This window comes from Phoca vitulina, unplaced genomic scaffold (genome assembly GCF_004348235.1).
Source record: "Phoca vitulina isolate PV1807 unplaced genomic scaffold, GSC_HSeal_1.0 scaffold8, whole genome shotgun sequence".
In the NCBI taxonomy this organism is placed as follows: domain Eukaryota; kingdom Metazoa; phylum Chordata; class Mammalia; order Carnivora; family Phocidae; genus Phoca; species Phoca vitulina.
Genome location: NW_022589711.1, coordinates 22852658 through 22873474, shown reverse-complemented (window position 1 = coordinate 22873474; position 20817 = coordinate 22852658). Strand labels below are relative to the sequence as shown.

At 34.8% G+C, this 20817-nt stretch overlaps 1 protein-coding gene across 14 annotated transcripts in view; it reads right to left on the bottom strand.

The window, feature by feature from the left end:
- EPHA6 (EPH receptor A6) overlaps positions 1–20817 on the bottom strand; it is an 811402-nt gene that overhangs the window by 124646 nt on the left and 665939 nt on the right. For all 14 annotated transcript variants that reach the window (XR_004299778.1, XM_032406359.1, XM_032406369.1 and 11 more), the window contains 2 exons: positions 19641–19766; positions 1600–1661 (listed from right to left, as the gene is read on the bottom strand). Coding sequence is in view for 13 of the 14 variants with exons in the window: in XM_032406359.1 (XP_032262250.1) it covers positions 1600–1661; positions 19641–19766 (188 nt within the window). In the remaining variant the exon portion in view is untranslated. The remainder of the gene's footprint in view (positions 1–1599; positions 1662–19640; positions 19767–20817) is intronic.

The window sequence follows — 20817 nt, the reverse complement described above, 5'->3', positions numbered from 1 at the left end:
ATTATTTGCCATTATATTCAGCTCTAGGATATAGTTGATAAAAAAAAAAAACCCAAAACATATCCCGAGCATCATTAGAGAATAAGTCTTTTTGGTATGTGTCTGATAAAAAAGAGCTTTGGAATAAACATAATGGAAGGGCCTAACTATATATGCATTTCAAGTACCATAGGTGGTCCTGATAAATTATTCTAAAATAATTTAGCACATTTACAGGAGAAATGAATACAAGCGATAAAATAACATTCTGAGAATGGCTACAGAAAAAAACAAAAAACAAATAGTTCGTGTCCCCAAATACCTATGAATTTCATTTTGCCTTAAAGAGCATACTTGGTTGAGAGTCTGCATTGTGCGAGGAGTATTGCTCTGTAATAACTGGACGATTTTGCTGAATTCAGCTTCTGGCATTGAATGTGGACATCAAGTCCAGTCGCAGGGTAAACATATCATCACTGCTAATATTGAGAGAGGTTGGAAGAAGAGGGCATGAACTCAAGAAAAATAAATGAAAATGAGATAAAAAAAGAAAGGTGAAATGCAGAACCTGATCAAGTAACATAGAACAAAAAATAAAGTGAAGAAAGAATGCTCAAGACCATTTTTATCACATGAAAAGGAAGATAAAAAATAGTGTAACACTGATGTATTATATGTTGGCTAACTGAATAAAATAAAAAAATTTAAAAAATAGTGTAACACATTCCAAATAGCAAAAGTCCAGGGATAAGTAAGAAAAATGGCCATGTCTCTGTAGATAGGTAAATATTTAAGAATATAGTGACTTCAAATATGTGACCCCTGCTGGGGATGAAAAATATTTATTGTAGTGATTATTTTTTATATTTCTGGTTTTTATTATCAATGAATGTTTTGTAACATATGATAACTTTTTAAATATTAAAAACATTATAAATATATTTGAAATATAACTTCATGGTACCTTCTCAGCTCTGTTAATCTCTACTACTATATAACCCAAGTGATTTTTGTACACACCATACCCTCCAGGATAAGTCACTTTAGTCTATGTGCTGCCAAAGCGAGCACTTGGATAAGTCACTTTACAAAGAGTGCTTTAAAAATTTTTGTTCTGAAACAGATCTCTGCTAGAGTTTTGTCATATTTCTTTTCTTTCCTGAAAGTCAGGCAAATGAATTTAAGAGGGATAAAACCAGTTTTCTGATATGAACTTGAGTCATTATTGGTAAATACACATCAATTTACGGGGTTCAGCAGTATAGATCATGCATAAAACATAATACTGAATAGTTAAATGTGATAAAAGCAAAATGAATGTTTATGTGAGGCAACTGGGTTTCATTTACTCTCTTTATAACATCATTTGAAATATATATATATAAATATGGCATGTGAATTTATAGGAGAAATCAATTATATTATTATGTGTATATACTCCTCCCGTTAGTAACACACTAACGTATCACAGTTTCAGAGAAATGCACCCTAGAGAAAATGCTGCTATTCTTCATGGAAAAATCCATGAATAACATTATGCAAAAATTAATTTATGATAAATGATTTAAATCTAGAACTCGGAATAGCTTATTTAAATGCCATCAGAAAAGAACGCCTCACCCGCAAAAAGGAGTCTAGGGATCCATTCTCCATATATTCCACCACAATCATTACTGGTCTGCCTGCAAAAAGAGCAAGAGAACACACAAGGATTAGAGCAATTACAGAAAGATGTGCTGCAGTTAGAGATCTCCAGCTGTGGCAGCTAAATTATTTGTATTTTATTAATAGGAACTTCATTTTCCAACATGCTTCTACAAAAGTCTTAATATTATACATAGGCATCTCTCCATTTTTTATAGCATTATTTCTGTTGAGTTCATAAAAAGAACACGAATTACAAAGGAATTAAGAATTTCCTTTTCTAAAGCCCTGCCATCGGTTATTTAGATTATGTTCTCTTTGTCCTGAGCTTTTCCTTAAAAGACCGGCGACAAGCTCAAGTGAGGCTTCACGTAGTTACTGAGGCTGCTCTGGCAGTTGTGGTAACTTCTAGAAACATTAGACCGGGTATTTCTGAAATATTCCTAAGGCAAAGCAGAGAGGAGAAATTTATAAATTCTCTTTAAGAAATTATAAACCATCAGTCATAGTCTGCTTTTAAGGGCTTCTAAGTGGAAAAATGTCAGCAGATTGATGAATGCCACAAAGTTGGTGGGCTCTGCAATAGTTCCTGATCATATCTTTATTGGACATAGATTAGATCAACATAACAATGATGACAGTACATGAAAAATAAGTAACTCTGACTTTGTAGTCTAGTAAGAAGCTAAAATCAGAAACTGAACATCATTTATTTCTTCTTTATCATATCTATTTGCAACTGTTACAGTTCCCAATACCTCTATTAGGTAGAATATTTGACATAAATAACTTAGATTTGTTTCAAAGAAAAGAATCTATTTGTTCTGCCAAATTGCTCAAGTTTAAAAGATAAACTCATTTCAGATGAAGGGAAAATGATATTTACCTGAAATAAACATGTATGACATATTTACTTTTTACTTCTATATTTCTTGCTTCTCATTGAAATTTTTAGCAATTGAATCTGCACTGTGCACAGACGTTTTCCCTCATGAGTACAAAAAAAATCTGGAAAGAAATTATATGTACCAATGATGGAAATATTAGATCTCATCTTGTAATTCATGTCCCTTTTATGAACTCAAAGCCTTATGGGTTAAAAAGGCTGACTGTAACAAATTAGTACAATGTCTGCAAAGGCTAGATTTTATATTTGAATCTATATTTTAAAGAAAGATGTGCTAAAGGTTAAATGTAGTAACAAAACTCCCAATTTATCATGCATAGTACCAGAATCCAAAGAAATTTTCCATTTTGGTGGATTTCCATAATGTTCCTCAAAGTCATTAATTTCACCCAAATATAGATACAGAACTCTATCAGAAAATACTGAGGTCAAATGAAGTGTCCACACTCTTGTAGCGAGGATCTAGAAGATCCAGGTTTTAAATCTGACGGTTTGTCATGAAATCTTTTATTTGGCTATTGGTTTTAGAGAGCTTGGAAATAGGAGCCTGATGGATGCAAACACTTGGTTAGCAAGATAGGGAAAATAAAAAATCATTTTTTATACTTAAATATGAAAGTTCTGAGACCAGTATTCCAGTTTCAATGATAATGGATCATGGAAGTTAAGGGGAAACACTGGGTGACTACAGAGGCTGCCTGGGTTCACCTGCCCAGAGTCACATCATTTTAACCTACCTTGACCATTGCTGCCAGAGAAACATGTTTAGTTTAATAAAATATATACTCTCCCTAAGAATGTCAGTCTTGATACAATAAAAAAACTTGCAAGCACTTCCCTTGTATTGATACAAATTATTATTAGCCCTATTACACAGATACGGAAATTGGAGGATAGAAAATTACTTGCCCAGAGTCAAGCAGCTGGTAAGGCAGAGTGTCTCAGAACTTAAGCTCTTAACTTTTATGCCATAGGTGCCTCTCAGACATAATTTATAGATGAAAGCTGTAAGGTTCATCCTCCCATGCTGGACCTCCTCTCTCCTAACTAGCCCTACCGTCTCCTGTTCCATTAGCTGTCATTATCATCTATACTGGTTCAATCCTCTGCTTTTCCTTTTGGTATTCCCCTGCCAGGATTATCTACCAATTTGCTTCTCTCCCTAATCTCATCCCACACCTTCCCAGAATTTATATACTGCACCTCTTCCTTGAAAGTCCCCATGGTGATATTTCCTATAGTGGCATTCCCATCACATCTACTGTCTGCATTATGAAATGTTGTGCCTGGTTCTATGTTAGGTTGTTTTTCTCTCTTAACTTCCCATAGATGCTATGTATCCCCATTCACTAAGTTTCTCAAAGCCATGTCCCATAAACCTGAGCAGAGTAGTTGCTTTATAGTAACGAGATGATTTTTCTCAACGATTTTCCTAATTCCTCAGAGGGTAACACTGAAGTATTTGAGCAAGATCCTAATCTATGTGAATACGTAGGATTCACATAGGTTCTTTGAAATAGGTTCTATCTATAACTCCTTGGGAGATACTTTAGGCAATCTTGAAATTCATCAGTGATAAGTTTCATCTTCTCATTAAGAATAATAAAGACTCCCCCAGTTTCTTGTGAATTAGAAGTTTCACACCTGAGCTCTGCATCTTTTGTATTTTGTGCAGTCACATCAATTTAGAGCTGCTATTATTAAACTAAGGAGCTGTTTTATTAGAATACTGCTGGCATCTAACCTGTAATTTGTTTCCTAGTGGTTTTCTATAGGGAGGTTAGCTACACTGTGAAGATTACAAGCAACCTTACAGTCTATGATCATATTTTATAATCAACGAAATAGATAAGTATAAGGGAAATTATGACAGGATGGTATTCAAATATGTGGCTAGGTGACAGAAGTCTATTGGTAAACAGTGCTTTGTCTTATTTTCAAATATCTAAAAATTATATAATACATCATTGCTCTTGGAAAATACATTTGGAGGTGATTAATTCTTTTTATATTTTCAAGATATTTCAGCTTTTTTCACCTTTTTTTTTTTTTTTTTACAATTTTAGCCAGTTTCCCAAAGACCTCATGTCACAGAATTAACTTAGTATGTGCACTGTACTGAAGTCAGAGGACAAACTCCAAGATTCTTGAATGTTAGTCAAGTCTCAAAATCCCTAGACCTTTTTTAGAAGCCTCATCAGTTTGCTTTAAGAGATTTTGAAAACCACTTCTACAAATCACACAAAAAGTGAATTTCTTTCATTTTCCTTCAAAAATAGCCCAGAAATGGTTATGTATATCTTAAACTGCACTGGAATCAAAACCTTGGAAGAAATCACTTATTTATATCCTGAACACAATGAATCACAAAATCCCAGATCATTTTTTTCCTGTTAGAGAGAAAAATTATTTTCTTTAATTGGGACTTCAATGGACTATTGACTAATGCTTTTTTTTTTTTTCCTTCCAAATCTGCAGTTGCCCAATACTTAAGATGATTTTGATATGGGTGGTGTTGAGAAACCACATGATGGTAAGAGTATATTTTTCTTGTGTTGTTAAAGAAAACAGAAGAAAAGCATTCTTCAAATGTTCTAAGGAAACTTGGAGAAAATATTTTGTGAGTGAAATAGCGTTTTTGTTTGTTTGTTTGCCTCAAGAAGGTCTGTGAAAGAAGGGGATTACAGAAATTTAATATTTTCATAAAAGTAATGAGTTTTTGCTGGATATAGTATTTTGTATCGGCTTGGCCATTTCTAATACGCTGTCAGTAATATCAAAAATCTAAACAAAACTCAATGACCTCCAAACTCTGTTACAGATTTAAATCAGTTCTAGCTTATTTAACATTATATCATGTCTATATTTTCTCTACCATGTAATAAAATTTGTGGTGATAACTTGGATTGACAGTTAGGTTGCCTGTTTTTTTTCCCCCAATTGCAATTCCAGATATTTGGAGCCAGTTATTTTTAACCTATTTCTACCTCCCCCATTTCTGCTGTAGAGATAGTGAATTACAGTTATAATCTCAAATGGATTTGAGAATAAATAATTTTCTTATCCCTCTAAGGCATTCAAAAATATGGATGCCATAAATTTGAACAAAGTTATAATATATTTTCATTCACAAGATAGGTACTAAAACTGGGGAATCATTTTCCCTTAGACTGTTGCCTGGTCATTATCAGATTGTGTCCCAAACAAATCTTATGCTCAAGTGAATTCAAATCAAGTCTTTTAACATTTCCTCTGAACTCTCTTTCCCTCCTATATTCCTGTTGGGATTAAAACATCCCTATCTGGAGGAGGAGCAAGATGGCAGAGTAGTAGGAGACCTAAATTTCATCTGGTCCCAGGAATTTGGCTAGATAGGGATCAAACCATTTTGAACACCTATGAACTCAACAGGAGATTGAAGAAAAGAATAGCAGCAACTCTCTGAACAGAAAAGCGACCACTTTCTGGAAGAGTCGTATTCTATCCCTTCATAGTAGTTAACCTTATTTTTGGTATATATATAAGTTGTTCTCTCTTTAAAATTTTGCGATACAGTTTCTTCTAACAGACCAAAATATACCCTAAATCTCTAGTGTATGGCTTTGTTCTAGTCTCCTGCCTGATCACATTATCTCCTTTTTTTTTCTTTAATTTTTCTTCTTTCTTTTTTCAACCAACTTCTTATCAATTCCTTTTATAAAATCTTTTATAATTTTCATCTTTACAGTCATATTCCATCCCTTCATAGTATTTACCCTTATTTTTGTACATATATAAGTTTTTCTTCCTTTAAAATTTTGGGAGGCAGTTTCTTCCAACAGACCAAAATACACCCAAAATCTAGTCTGTGGCACTGATCTATTCACCAGCCTGATCATATTCTTTTTTTTTTTTTTTTGTCTTTTTCTTTTTTCTTTCTTTCCCTTTCTTTTCCCACAGTTTTGGTCTCTTCTGATTTGTTTAGTGTATATTTTTCTGGGGTTGTTATTATGCTGTTAGCATTTTGTTCTCTCATTCAACTATTCTCCTCTGGACAAAATGACAAGACGGAAAAACTCACCTCAAAAAAAAGAACCAGAGGCAGTACCGATTGCCAGGGACCAATCAATACGGACATTAGTCAGATGTCAGAACTAGAGTTCAGAATGACGATTATAAAGATACTAGCTGGGCTTGAAAAAAGCATGGAAGATACTAGAGAAACCCTTTCTGGAGAAATAAAAGAACTAAAATCTAACCAAGTCAAAATCAAAAAAGCTATTAATGAGGTGCAATCAAAAATGGAGGCTCTAACTGCTAGGATAAATGAGGCAGAAGAGAGAATCAGTGATATAGAAGACCAAATGATGGAGAATAAAGAAGCTGAGAAAAAGAGAGATAAACAACTACTGCATCACGAGGGCAGAATTCGAGAGATAAGTGATACCATAAGATGAAACAATATTGGAATAATTGGGATCCCAGAAGAAGAAGAAAGAGAGAGAGGGGCAGAAGGTATATTGGAGCAAATTATAGCAGAGAATGTCCTTAATTTGGGGGAGGAAACAGGCATCAAAATCCAGGAGGCACAGAGAACACCCCCCAAAATCAATAAAAATAGATCAACACCCCGACATCTAATAGTAAAACTTCGAGTCTCAGAGACAAAGAGAAAATCCTGAAAGCAGCTCGGGACAAGAGGTCTGTAACCTACAATGGTAGAAACATCAGATTGGTAAGAGACCTATCCACAGAGACCTGGCAGGCCAGAAAGGACTGGCAGGATATATTCAGAGCACTAAATGAGAAAAATATGCAGCCAAGAATACTATATCCAGCTAGGCTGTCATTGAAAATAGAAGGAGAGATTAAAAAGCTTCCAGGACAAACAAAACCTAGAAGAATTTGCAAACATGAAACCAGCCCTACAAGAAATCCTGAAAGGGGTCCTCTAAGCAAAGAGAGAACCTAAAAGTAACATAGACCAGAAAGGAACACAGACAATATACAGTAACAATCACCTTACAGGCAATACAATGGCACTAAATTCATATCTTTCAATAGTTACCCTGAATGTAAATGGGCTAAATGCCCCAATCAAAAGACAAAGGGTATCAGGTTGGATAAAAAAACAAAACCTATGTATATGCTGTCTGCAAGAGACTCATTTTAGACCCAAAGACACGTCCAGATTGAAAGTGAGGTGGTGGAAAACCATTTGCCATGCTAATGGACACCAAAAGAAAGCTGGGGTGACAATCCTTATTATCAGACAAATTAGATTTTAAATCAAAGACTATAATAAGAGATGAGGAAGGACACTATATCCTACTTAAAGGGTCTATCCAACAAGAAGATCTAACAACTGTAAATAGTTATGCCCCTAACATGGGAGCAACCACTTATATAAGCCAATTAATAACAAAAAAACACATCAACAACAATACAATAATATTAGGGGACTTTAACACCCCCCTCACTGAAATGGACAGATCATCTAAGCAAAAGATCAACAAGGAAATAAAGACTTTAAATGACACACTGGACCAAATGGACTTCACAGATATATTCAGAACATTCCATCCCAAAGCAACAGAATACACATTCTTCTCTAGTGCCCATGGAACATTCTCCAGAATAGATCACATCCTAGGTCATAAATCAGGTCTCAACTGGTACCAAAAGATTAGGATCATTCCCTGCATATTTTCAGACCACAGTGCTTTGAAACTAGAACTCAATCACAAGAGGAAAGTCAGAAAGAACTCAAATACATGGAGGCTAAAGAGCATCCTACTAAAGAATGAATGGGTCAACCAGGAAATTAAAGAAGAATTAAAAAAATTCATGGAAACAAATGAAAATGAAAGCACAACTGTTCAAAATCTCTGGGATGCAGCAAAGGTGGTCCTAAGAGGAAAGTATATAGCAATACAAGCCTTTCTCAAGAAATAAGAATGGTCTCAAATACACAGCCTAACCCTACACCTAAAGGAGCTGGAGAAAGAACAGCAAATAAAGCCTAAACCCAGCAGGAAAAGAGAAATTATAAAGATCTCTATGACTAATTCTAGACCAAGAGTTACTGAAATAACAGAATGGCAAATCAATAAATCCTAAATTCTTTGCCTTGTACAATATATAGATTTGAAGACAAAGAAAACTTCAAATATTAGCCCTGCTGCCTATTAACTACATGATCTTGGGCAAGTTATTTTCACTCTCTCAGTTTTTGCATTTATAAAACGAGGATAATATTACCAACTACATATGGGTTTCAAAGAATTAGATGAGAAAATGTATAGTTAGCACAGTGTCTGGCGATCGTTGGCACTTAAAAATGTTGGTGTACATTTGCTTTCCTTCCTTTTTGTGCACAATTATCTGCTTCCTCCTTATATTTGTCCATCATGTAGCAAAAAATAGTTTTATAAAAATGGATCATTTCCATATTTTATTGTAGTTTAGTATTGACATGAAAATTCTTTTATATCCTATGGCAAAGTAAAAATGACCACTAGTTACACATTTTATTTAATATAGTAAATTCCCAATTTTAGCACTGAAATTCTCATGTCTCAGGCAAATTTGGATGGTTGGTTACCTTATCCTTTGTGTGCTCAGCACAGTGCAATTAGAAGTTGTGGGATTAGAGTCAGATAATGTGATATTGAAGACTTTTCCACTTTGGACAAGTGACCGTTCATAACTCACTTATGTTACTGCCTGTCTCCTTATACCTATGCATTTGTATATTTGTATATTACATATTATTATATAATAACACTTCCTCCATTGTGTGATATGTGAGATTAAATGAAATAATATGTTTAAAACACAGAGAATAGTACATTATATTAAATACTGAATCACCCAATAACAGCTTAGAGAATGAATGGATAAATGCAAATATCACATCTTACCTTACTGGCTAGATGTTGAATCCTAAACTAAGAAGTGGCTTTCTGAGTTAAAAAGATTCGTAACTGAAAATGCCTACAGTCAGTATATTTAGGAGCTTCCTTGATGGTCTCAAAAGTCCATTTAAATCCTATGCACCTGATTTCACTCATATTTGGAACATAAGGAATAGCGAGGAGGACCACAGGGGAAGGGAGGGAAAATTGAATGGGAAGAAATCAGAGAGGGAGACAAACCATGAGAGGCTCTGGACTCTGGGAAACAAACTGAGGGTTGTGGAGGGGGGTGGGGGGATGGGGTAACCGGGTGATGGGTATCAAGGAGGGCACGTGTTGGGATGAGCACTGGGTGTTATACACAACTAATGAATCATTGAACACTACATCAAAAACTAATGGTGTACTATATGCTGGCTAACTGAACATAATTAAAAAAATCCTATACACCTGAAATCGACAGGTTTGAAGTTGCTTTAAAGAACAAGATGGTTTCTCCTAGAGTAGAGTTACATAATCAAAATGGGTATTTTCTTATTTTAAATGACATACTATAACATATAGTTTCTTGGTAATAACTAGTGTAGGAAATAGATTCTAATTCCTATCTAACAAGCTATTCTGCATCTTCTGTACTCTACATATTTGTACCTATAACAATATGTTTCACGGTTAATTTGGAATTGATTTTATTTTTTTTTAATATTTTTTTAAGGATTTTAGTTATTTATTAGAGAGAGAGAGAGAGAGAGTGCGTGCACAAGCAGGGATGGTGGGAGAGGGAGAAGCAGGTTCCCCACTGAGCAGGGAGCCCAACCTGGGGCTTAATCTCAGGACCCTGGGATCATGACCTGAGCTGAGGGCAGACGCTTAACTGACTGAGCCACCCAGGCGCCCCTGGAATTGATTTTAACTTTAAAGCTATTTGAAACTCCTGAATCTCTATGATAACTATGTTGATTTGGTTCCATGCTTTGTCTTAATTTATTTATTTTGTTTTTTAAATTTAGATGTGATCCAAATGTCCTGAGAGAAATGCTGAAGAATAAATTATTTTATCCAATGACAAAAACAGCTGAGCAGAAATTAAGAGGAGGGATTGCATTTCTGAAAACTGTGGCATTTCTTAATCTAGATTTGTTTCAGAGTAAATGAAAGGTGTGAGGCTAAAGAAATGAAACAATGTTCCTGCCAGTTCCAGCGAGCAGTGGCGTACCATCTGCGTCAGGTAACTTCAGTAATACTCAGTACTATCCTTTCTACTGAAAATTACCATATGGGCAAAGAGACTTCTCCTTAATTAGAAGTGTCTTGTTGACAATGAAAGTTACTGCCAAAGATGTCTAATGTTAGATTTTGTTTCCACTACAAGACACTAGCCATACTGCAAAATTTTAATAACATATGCATTTTTAAGAATGGCTTTCTTGATGTTGTACTGAATCCATATTTACAAAAGTATTATAATGACAATGATCATTGTGGTTTTGAAATTATCTGATTCAGGACTTTGCTTTCAACCATTGGACAGAAATGATTATACAATATTCAATTGATTATTTCATATATAATTGATTATTGTATGATCAATTATTTAATTACCATTAGGTAGCAATGAACGAAATGCATTAGACAATTCTCATAACTTGAAATACTGTGTAATATATAAGTTAAAAACCAAATTAAAACAGGGGTGCCTGGGTAGCTCAGTTGGTTAAGTGTCTGACTCTTGATTTTGATTCAGGTTATGATCTCATGGGTCATCAGATTGAGCCCTGCGTCGGGCTCCATGCTCAGCGGGAAGACCGCTTGAAGATTCTCTTCTCCCTCTGCCCCTCCCTCCATTCTCTCTCTCTAAAATAAATAAACAAATCTTTAAAAAAATTAAACCATGCATCAAATAAATAATTTTATCCTGTCTTTGTTTTATTTTCTGTGAAAACCTTTTGTGTAGACAATTTAACAATAGATACTACATCTAAATCAGCACATATGTAATGACTAACTTTAAAAAATAAATTTTTCAATATGCCAGGTAATGTTCTAAGAGTTTTACATGTGTTAACTCATTTAATCCTCATACCAACCCTTGTGGTGGGTTTAATTACTAGTTCAGTTTAACAGCTCAGATTACAGATGCACTGAGAGTTTAAGTAACTTGTCCAAGGATGCACAGTGAGCACAGAGCAAAGGTTTGAATCCAGGAGATCTGGCTCCAGAGTCTGGGTGCTTAACCATCTTCTTATACCCCAAATGATACTTGGGTCTCCATTAGTAATTTGGAGACATAAAGCATTACTCTAAGTGTCTGTGCCTCATCTTAGAAACACATCCTATAAAGTTATTATGGACTGGACACTGTGTTGCTCCCAAAGATGTTTTGTCCTTCAGAAGTTCTATGATTTTAAAGCCTTGTAAATAGGAAATACATGCAAGGAAACTTGCTGGTAAAACCTTTAGATTTTGCTTTCTCCATTCTCACACATCAATTTATGATAATGATTCTGAGGTTCTTTTACAAAGAAATGTTTTAAGAGAGACTCTTGAAGCTTTTGAGAGGAGGTATCATATTTTCCAGTAGTGTTTCAAATGTTATGCTTTATTTCTGGCTTCAGAAGTGTCTTATTGTTACATAATTAATCCAATATTCAGTTTTTTGGTCTTTTGTATCATTCACTAATCAAAAGAAAATCAACACAAAATTTAAAAATAAAGCAAATGTCTAGAGAGGATATACTTAATACCAATTACATAGGTTATTTATGGTGAGATTTTATTATAATGGAGAAAACATTTGCTAAATGAAGCACATCTATGATATAAATTAAACTAACTACTTTCCTTTTTTCCTTATAGGAAAGTTACTACTTATTTTTGAGCCTTTTCTGCAATTTTTACAAGGGGCTTAATTAAAAAAGAAAAAAAGAAAAAGTTCAGTTTTGCTAATTACACTTCTTTAAGACCTCTGTGAATAGAACTAGGAAAAGCCAACCTTGTGCCACCAGGCAATTTCTACCGTGCTTTGTCCTACAAGGCACAAGAATGAATGCTGAGATGTGACATATTTTATAACAGGGTTAGTCTATTTCCACTTATTTATGTTCTTAAGTGGCCCAGCAGCCCATGAGGGCATGCATGTGGCCCTGTGGGAGAGGAAAAGGCACTTGAGCAGCTCAGTTGCTTATCATGTTTCCAATTAAGGTGAACACACACACAACAATTTCCACCAACACAAAGATTAAACACTAATTCACATGGAGACCCAGCTAATTTAGCAAGCTGGATAAAGTTTTTTAGAATTTTTCTTTGTGAAAAGAAAATGATTTTGGGATGAATCTTTTGAAAGTGTTGACAGTTTCTTTGAATAGCATCAAAAATAGATAACACAATTTATAATAATAAAACATGAGGATCTCTAGGGAGTAGATATATATTCTCACCTAAGAATTTAAATAGCCATATAAAGTCCAGATTTTTAAGATGCAAACTTCTTCAAATGATATTAAGAAAAAGAAGCATTTTTGCTATCAAGAATGCATAGCTAAGGTCAAAGGCTAGAATTATTTAAAGAATCTGAAAATAGTAAAAAGTACTAGTAAAGAAGAAGTAAAAAAGAACTAGTAAAAAATCTGGTGATCATTTAAAGAGTCTTTTAATATTTTTCGTGTCCTCTGGAAGAAAAAAAATAGAAATTCTCTTTGTAAATATTCAAGAATTTGATATCAAATGCATCCTGCAGCTCTGATTTTTAAATTTTTCTTTTTTTTTTTAAATACTTTATTTATTTATTTGACAGAAAGAGAGACACAGCGAGAGAGGAAACATAAGCAGGGGGAGTGGGAGAGGGAGAAGCAGGCTTCTCGCGGAGCGGGGAGCCCGATGTGGGGCTCGATCCCTGGACCCTGGGATCATGACCTGAGCTGAAGTCAGATGCTCAACGACTGAGCCACCCAGGTGCCCCTAAATTTTTCTTTTAAACGCACTGTCAATCTTGCACAAAGATAATGATGCTCATTTATGTCAACTAAATATAACTTTATGTAAAAAAATTGAGGTTTTAAGAACCTGAGATTCTTCATTTATGGACTTCAAGGTGTCCAGAGGCCTCCTGAAATTGTATGCAAATATTTACATATATGATCATATGTCAGTTTTCTTGGTGAAAAGTCTATTATTTTTGGCCAAGAAACTAAGTATAACCCATTAGGAATCTGAGTCCATGACCTGTACTACAACATCAGGACTCCATAAGAGTCCTTAAACTCATTAATTGCAATAGATTAAAGTTTTTATAAACTGAACGTTACTTGAAAGTTGGAATTATACCTTCAATTTTGTGTATGCTCCCATCCTGACTTTTCTTATCCCAGGTGGTATCTTCAAGTTGTCTTCCTTAAGTTTTAAATTATTTTCTAATCTTTTGCGTATTTCTCCTCAGGTAAGCCAAAGAACCACACTCTTTGGAACCAATGACTTCAAGCGATAGAGGAAGCCAATTGAACGCAACCTTGACATTATCTGGCCAGCCCCCCTTGCACAGGTTTTGGAAACTATCAGTATATCCCAAAAGGTGTTTTTAAATAACCCTCTAATGTAGCAATAACAGTGTGAAAATATTTTAAAGGGGTTATTGGTGTATGACTAGAAATACAATCACTTATGTCACCTTCCTTGTGCTTCCGTTGGCTGGGTGTGGTTTCTCTGTCATTTTATCAGTGACCCTCTCTTCTCTATACCACTCCTCAGTCTTGAAATAGAATAATATTGGTCTTCTGCCCACTCCTGCCCCAGATTTCCCATCCTAGCTTTTTTTTTTAATAGTTGCAGTTCTGCGGAGTTTCCTTCTGAAGCCTGCAGATGCACAAACTTCCGAGGAGGAGAGTTCTCTAGGGAGAACTGTACAGATGAGTATTGATTAGGGCCTATTGGGTCCTATTTGGAATCACACAAATGACAAGGAATAAAAATACCAGGAGTTAGGAATCCAAATAAAAGTTTTTCCTTTTTTTAACCATAGTTCACATTTTGAATCATTTATTCAGGATTTTACTTTGTACATTTAATCCAGTTTTTCCTATACCTTTTATAATTAGCTTTTCGTTGAAGTAGGTACTTGAAAACACTCATTAACACACACCTCATTCAGGGTAATTGGCAACATTCTCAACTGGAGAGATGTATAAAATATAAACCCTTCAATTAAAGAGCTTTTTTCCCCTTGGAGATCTCTTACTTAAAAAGTAAACCACCATCTCTTAACCTTTATGTACATTGATTACAACAATATTTTGTTAAAGATAAAATAAGGCCAATTGTCATATATACTATATAAAAATATAAAAAGAATAATCATCCTCAGAAGAACTATAGCCAAACTATAGAAATTATTTTGTCAGAAATGATTAATTATGAAATGTCAAATTATGGATCTCAAGCAAAGTTACTGACCTTTTTTTACAATGCCTAAACATATAAAAAATGAAATGGTTTACTTTGATTTTCCTGAACTTCAGTTTGATTGTATTTAAAAGTTATATACTTTTCCACTGTTGATTTCCCTTGGCATACTGAGTTAATGCCAATTTTCCTTAACTTATGGTATATTCCTTCAAAGTCTGCCACTTAGTTATCTGTGTTACTGCTCTTCTGTAGTCCTCTGTATGCATCAAAGTCTGATAATATTATATTCTTCCTAACATATTTCTACCATTTAAACTATATGACTTCTGAATAAGAAAAATTTTTGCCTGGGTAATAGTGCATGTACTATTTGCTCTGACTCCATATCAGATAGGATTTCACATGAAATATGGAAAGGAAAATATTGATAATCATGGTTAATGGATTCTGAAGACATTTTAATATTGGCTCAGCTCTGTAAGTCCTTTGCTATAGGAATTGTCTAGTTGGATCTGTTATCAGTTTATAGAAAACTGGATTGTGAATTCATTTCCTAACTTTGCAAGTCAGGGGCACTCATGAAGATATGAAAAAGTCTGGCTCTTTGAGTATAAGGCTCATTCAAATCTTTTTTCAAATGGTAAAAAAAAAAAAAAATAAATAATAGTACTTATCATTATTAATTATATATTTGATGATTGCAAATCTGGTGTTTGAGTGCCCATGTGTTAATATTTCTCTCGTTATCTGATTCAGTGTAAGCAGAGAGAGAGTCTTACGGGATTGATTCACTCCATCTTTGCCATTTATTTTGACCCCAACACATGGAATGCAATGGAGAGGGCTCAGATAAAAATGTCGAAAGAGGTGTTTTATAAATAGTATTGTATTTAAAGCACAGGCAGACAAACTGAGATGGTGTTTCAGAAGAGTAGTCCCTCCACAACTAAAGAGCTTCCAAGATTAACCACAAAGGAAGTATTAGGGAGATCTTGGACATTGATTTCTTTCAGAATTTATCTGTTTTTAAATCCCACATGCTGCCTGTTTCCTTTGTTTTCTCTTTCACAGACTTTGCTAATAATTGACAAATCATGTTAGTTTGAAGTGTATGTCTCAGTTTGGTCTTGAATCACATATCTATATTATAATCATCATATATATGATAATAAATATAATATTTACTCCTTTAGTGAAAAATCGTCTCCCATAACTGACAGAAAACTGCTAGAAAAATTTAACTTAGAATTTTGTTGATCTAATAATACCCAACTAAGATATTATTTTCTGAGTAATTATTAGGTAATGAATATGCCTTTATATTTTACTAATAAGTCTAGTTTTTAAGACACATTGTAATGTTTGGATCTTAAGATCTATAAATTTAAGATACTACATGATGTTAGTTATTGCTGTGCAGTGACAGAAAAGACTGAATCAGGAAACTTCCATATATTACCCCGTCATTATAACTGCGTAATTTTCTCTCTCACTGACTTTATTATGCTGCTTTCATTTGTATATGGTATGTGAACTGAAATTGCCAAAAGCATAAAGGGTTTGGGTACCGGCAGGGTCTGTTATAAGGGAAGCCACGAGTCTAAGACTCTATGTGTAATCAGTACTCTGTGGCATATACAAATGTTCTATCCCACTTTCAGATAGTGTTTGGCTACAGAATTAAATCAAAGAAATAACTAAATGGAGCAAAGAAGGCAACTTATTATCAGTTTAGAATATATGCCTGATGACACATTTAGAAGAAGGACATCAGTTCTTTTCAGGGAGGTAGAATTTGATTTTAACAGGGAAGAATACAGCAGGGAAGACTTTGATTTAAAAAGTATAATAGCAGTTACGTCATTCTATCTTCTCCTCTTTCAGCTTCCCTCATCTCTTATCTCCTCTCACCTCTCCTCTCTTCTCTCCTGTGACTTTTCTTACTTCGTTGGTTAACTACTATATGAAAGGCACTGTATTAAATATATGACTATACTTGCTATTCAATTTTCAGCCAATTACCTTCTGGTGTTCTTCTCTATTTGGAACTGAGAATAATAACTCTTTATTATGACCTTTCTAGAAAAGAGAAAGGTCATATAAACAGTATAAACAATTGACAATGGTTACATAAATACCAACTTCAAGCTTATCTGTTTTCTGGGTCTCATGAGTCAATGATTCTCTCATTATTGCAGTCAGTGTAAAAATAACTACTATAAAAACATTGCTCCTTGATAGCCCAGTGTGACATGAATACAAAGAAACTATTTACACAAGACAGCATCACATATCTCATTTAAATTTGATTAAGATAAGTTACTGGGAACTAAATTAGCTCCATCATTAGAACAGGTGTTGTGATTCCTTGAATGACATAGCTAATGTCTTTTGAGACCCTCGAAGTACTGTGAAATATAATCAATTGGGAGAAAGCAAATTAAGTGTTGCCCTGTGGCCATCAACCTTTGGCTGTTTAAAAATACCATGGTACAGGTCAAGGGAGGAACTGCTTTCTTGATGATGTCCTCAGCTTGAAGGGTTATGAGTTCATCTATTAGACCACAAAGAAATACTTTTTTAAAAAATATGAAATAAACACTTCTCATGATTATGGCTTCATTCCTCTTTACACAAAATTATAAAGGAAATTCTTGGGAAATATGCTGTAGATGAATGGGAGAGGATAAAAAGTACCTTTGAAATTATAGTGGTCATTACTGAAAAGTGCCAGAGGACGTGTACAGGGATCACTTATCACAGTGATAGAAGCCAGGAAAAGGGAGTTGAGTTAATTTCAGTGTGAGGGAATAGGAATAAGTTTAGATCTATACATTTTTTATGAAGCAATTTTGTTACACCTGATTCGTATGTAAGTCATGAAAACTGAACTGAGTTTTCTCTCCTATGAAAGCTGGAGGCAAATTTGGCTTAAGGCCGAGAACAGAGTGCTAGAGTGTTCTTTCAGATCTCTCTCTAGAAAGTTGTTTCCGTGTATGTGTTATAGAAACATCACCTTTCTTCTATCATTCTCAGTGGCTAAGTGACAAGGGTTATTTATTTATTTATTTATTACCAGTGATGCTGAATAATTCAAGGCACTCCTGAACTTTGTAATGTCATTTCTGCCAAACATACCTAAATCCACCAAGATTTGTCATTAAGAGTTAAGGATTAAGCCATTAAACTACAAATCATCCACTCCTCAATTCCAAGCACTGAGATATTAATATTATATGTGAAAACTGCCTTTTTATATTTTCAGGTAACTCTGAGAGCTTAGCTTATATAGATTTTTATTTCTAGTCTTTTGCATCAACACCATCACCACCAACAATAAGAATGACAACATTTCTGTGCAATTGATACCAGTTTTGTTTCTAAAGAGGAAAAAAAGTAGCACTCATTAGAATTAAAATTGCTAATTTTTAATTCACATAATTTTGGTTTCTACTCTATCAGTGGCCTTGTTGGCCGTAAAGCCTCCAACCATTATCAATCAGTAATTATCCAATGAGAAAACCAAATTACATCAAAGCGTATTTACAGTTTGTTATTTTGTATGTTTTTTTTTTTTAATATTTTATTTTATTTATTTGACAGAGAGAGACAGCTAGAGAGGGAACACAAGCAGGGGGAGTGGGAGAGGGAGAAGCAGGCTCCTGGCAGAGCAGGGAGCCCGATGCGGGGCTCGATCCCAGGACCCTGGGATCATGACCTGAGCCGAAGGCAGACGCTTAACGACTAAGCCACCCAGGCGCCCCTATTTTGTATGTTCTAATTAAATAGGCAAGGGTAATTGAAAAGCAACAGAAAAATGTAAGCGAAATAATCTTAGGCTTTGTTAGTATAATTTTGTCAAGAAAAGCAAGAAACGTGCATGTTGGAATTTTGTTTTTATTGGATTTCCTAGTGTCTTCAAACATTCCCAGTATTGGTTGGCTGGGCCAGACCCTCCTGAATACACTGGTGTCATTACTATAATTTGTGGCATAATTATTAATTATGATAAAAAACACAAGAATTATGATAAACAAAACTCCAAGAATCAATATCCTAATTCTGTTTTGCTCAGACACATATAAAATATAAAGCGGGCTTGTATCCTTCATACAACGGAAGAAGGCGGCTAGATATCTTAAAAATGAGAGGGGAGAAACAATTTGTGACTGAAATACTACCACGGATGATCCAAAAAGTGATTTACTAAACTTTGAAATTGCACTTTAAAATGCTCAATTTCCTATATTGTGTTTCTCTCATTAATAAAATACAGCTTTGGTCAGATTGATATTTTTAAGGGAAACTGAGTATTAATTTTCTTTTTCAAAATGTTCTTCCAAATTTGCTACTTTCTGGCATTTCTTCCAATCATTTCTCTTGAGTGAAATGAAATTTTAATTAAATCTCTATAAACTCATCCAAATATGGAATTACTCTTTCTGTTACTAACGCTGTTTTTCATTCTCTTTGCTAGCCAATTCCAAGTGGCAAAGTAGCTCAAATTTATCTTTTATTCTTGAGTTATGAAATTTGGGATTTAAAGCTCTAGCTCTTATTCATGTAAAAATTATTCTAGAAGCAGCAACAGCATGATGCTAATTGGGTGCTCAGTTTACAGAGCCTTCTTCCACTTCCTTTGACTACTTCTGAAGCATTAGATATCATAAATGTGGTCCCCGCAGTAGAGAAAAGTCACTTGCATTTCCTTTCAACAATATAGAAATATTTATTTTTGTCTTGTGGATCATTCAATTGCAAGCACACTCTTATTGCTGTATATGGTGGCAGAAAACATCACCTGAAATACCTACCAGCCGGAATCCTGGGGGGCAGAGATCCTCCCCCTGGCACTGGATGCGGGGCCTGGATGCTATTTAAAAACCCTGCCCTCAGGAAGCTGGGGCAAAACGCCTCCACCCCAATGGCCGGGAAGGATCCTTTTAAAAGATAAAAATGGACATTAATCAAAATCTTCTTTGTGGAAAAGTTGTTGATCATTTAACTGGAGGAAAAAAAAACCCTATGATCAATAAAGACATCAAACCTTAAAAGAAGCAATAAAATGAAAAGGAATAGAATGCATTTTTATTCACAGACCTTAAAAAAATCAACCTAGTTTTTGAAAAGAAAGCTACTCTTAACTAGTTACAGTCAAACACGGTTTAAAAGAACGCTAAGATAAAATTTCTAAGCCCCCATTTGACAAAGTGGGTATAAATGTCATTGGGGTTATATCTATTTGCAGAACGCACATCCGCGAGTTAGGGAAGACAGCCGCAGCGGGATGGGACGTCGGAGGCGCAGAGGAAGGAGCGGTGCTCTGCTTTAGGTATTTCAGCAGCAGTGCGTTTCTGAAATAGTGGCAAGGAAATCAATATATACAATTCTTAATTTGTTATACTTTTTGGGAGAAGACATGAGAGTTTGCAAAGGTAGAACCACATGCTTTTTCATTTTCAAGGAGGCTATTATGAAGAAAAAAACAAACCAAAAAACAAAAAGTAAATTACTTGGAAGTTTATCCCATAAGATTATATCATGAATTGTAGAAGAAAAGACTGTCAGAGCTGGAAAGGACATCAGAAATCATCCAGATCCTCATTTTACACACTAGCAAACTGAGGCACGGGAAGCGGGAGAGGGCTGCCGCTGAGCTGGCGGACTCCTAGGACAAAAATCTTTCCACTATAGATTAAAAATAAATAATGAGTCACTTCCCATTTGGGAGATTGCTCTTCTCCGAATATGAATTAGAAACCCTGCAGTTTGGAATAACAGCATTACAATTTGGTGTCTCAATGACCTGAAAGACACTAGAGTCATTCAGAAGAAAATTTAATATCCAGGCACCATGAGTGCCCGGGCAGCACTGGTAATTGATACGGTATATCGAAGTTTAATCACAGTAATACCCTCAACGCAAGTTACACTGACAGTGCTAAGGAATGCATATCATTCGGGGCCTCTGAAACCCCTGACCAGGCCCGG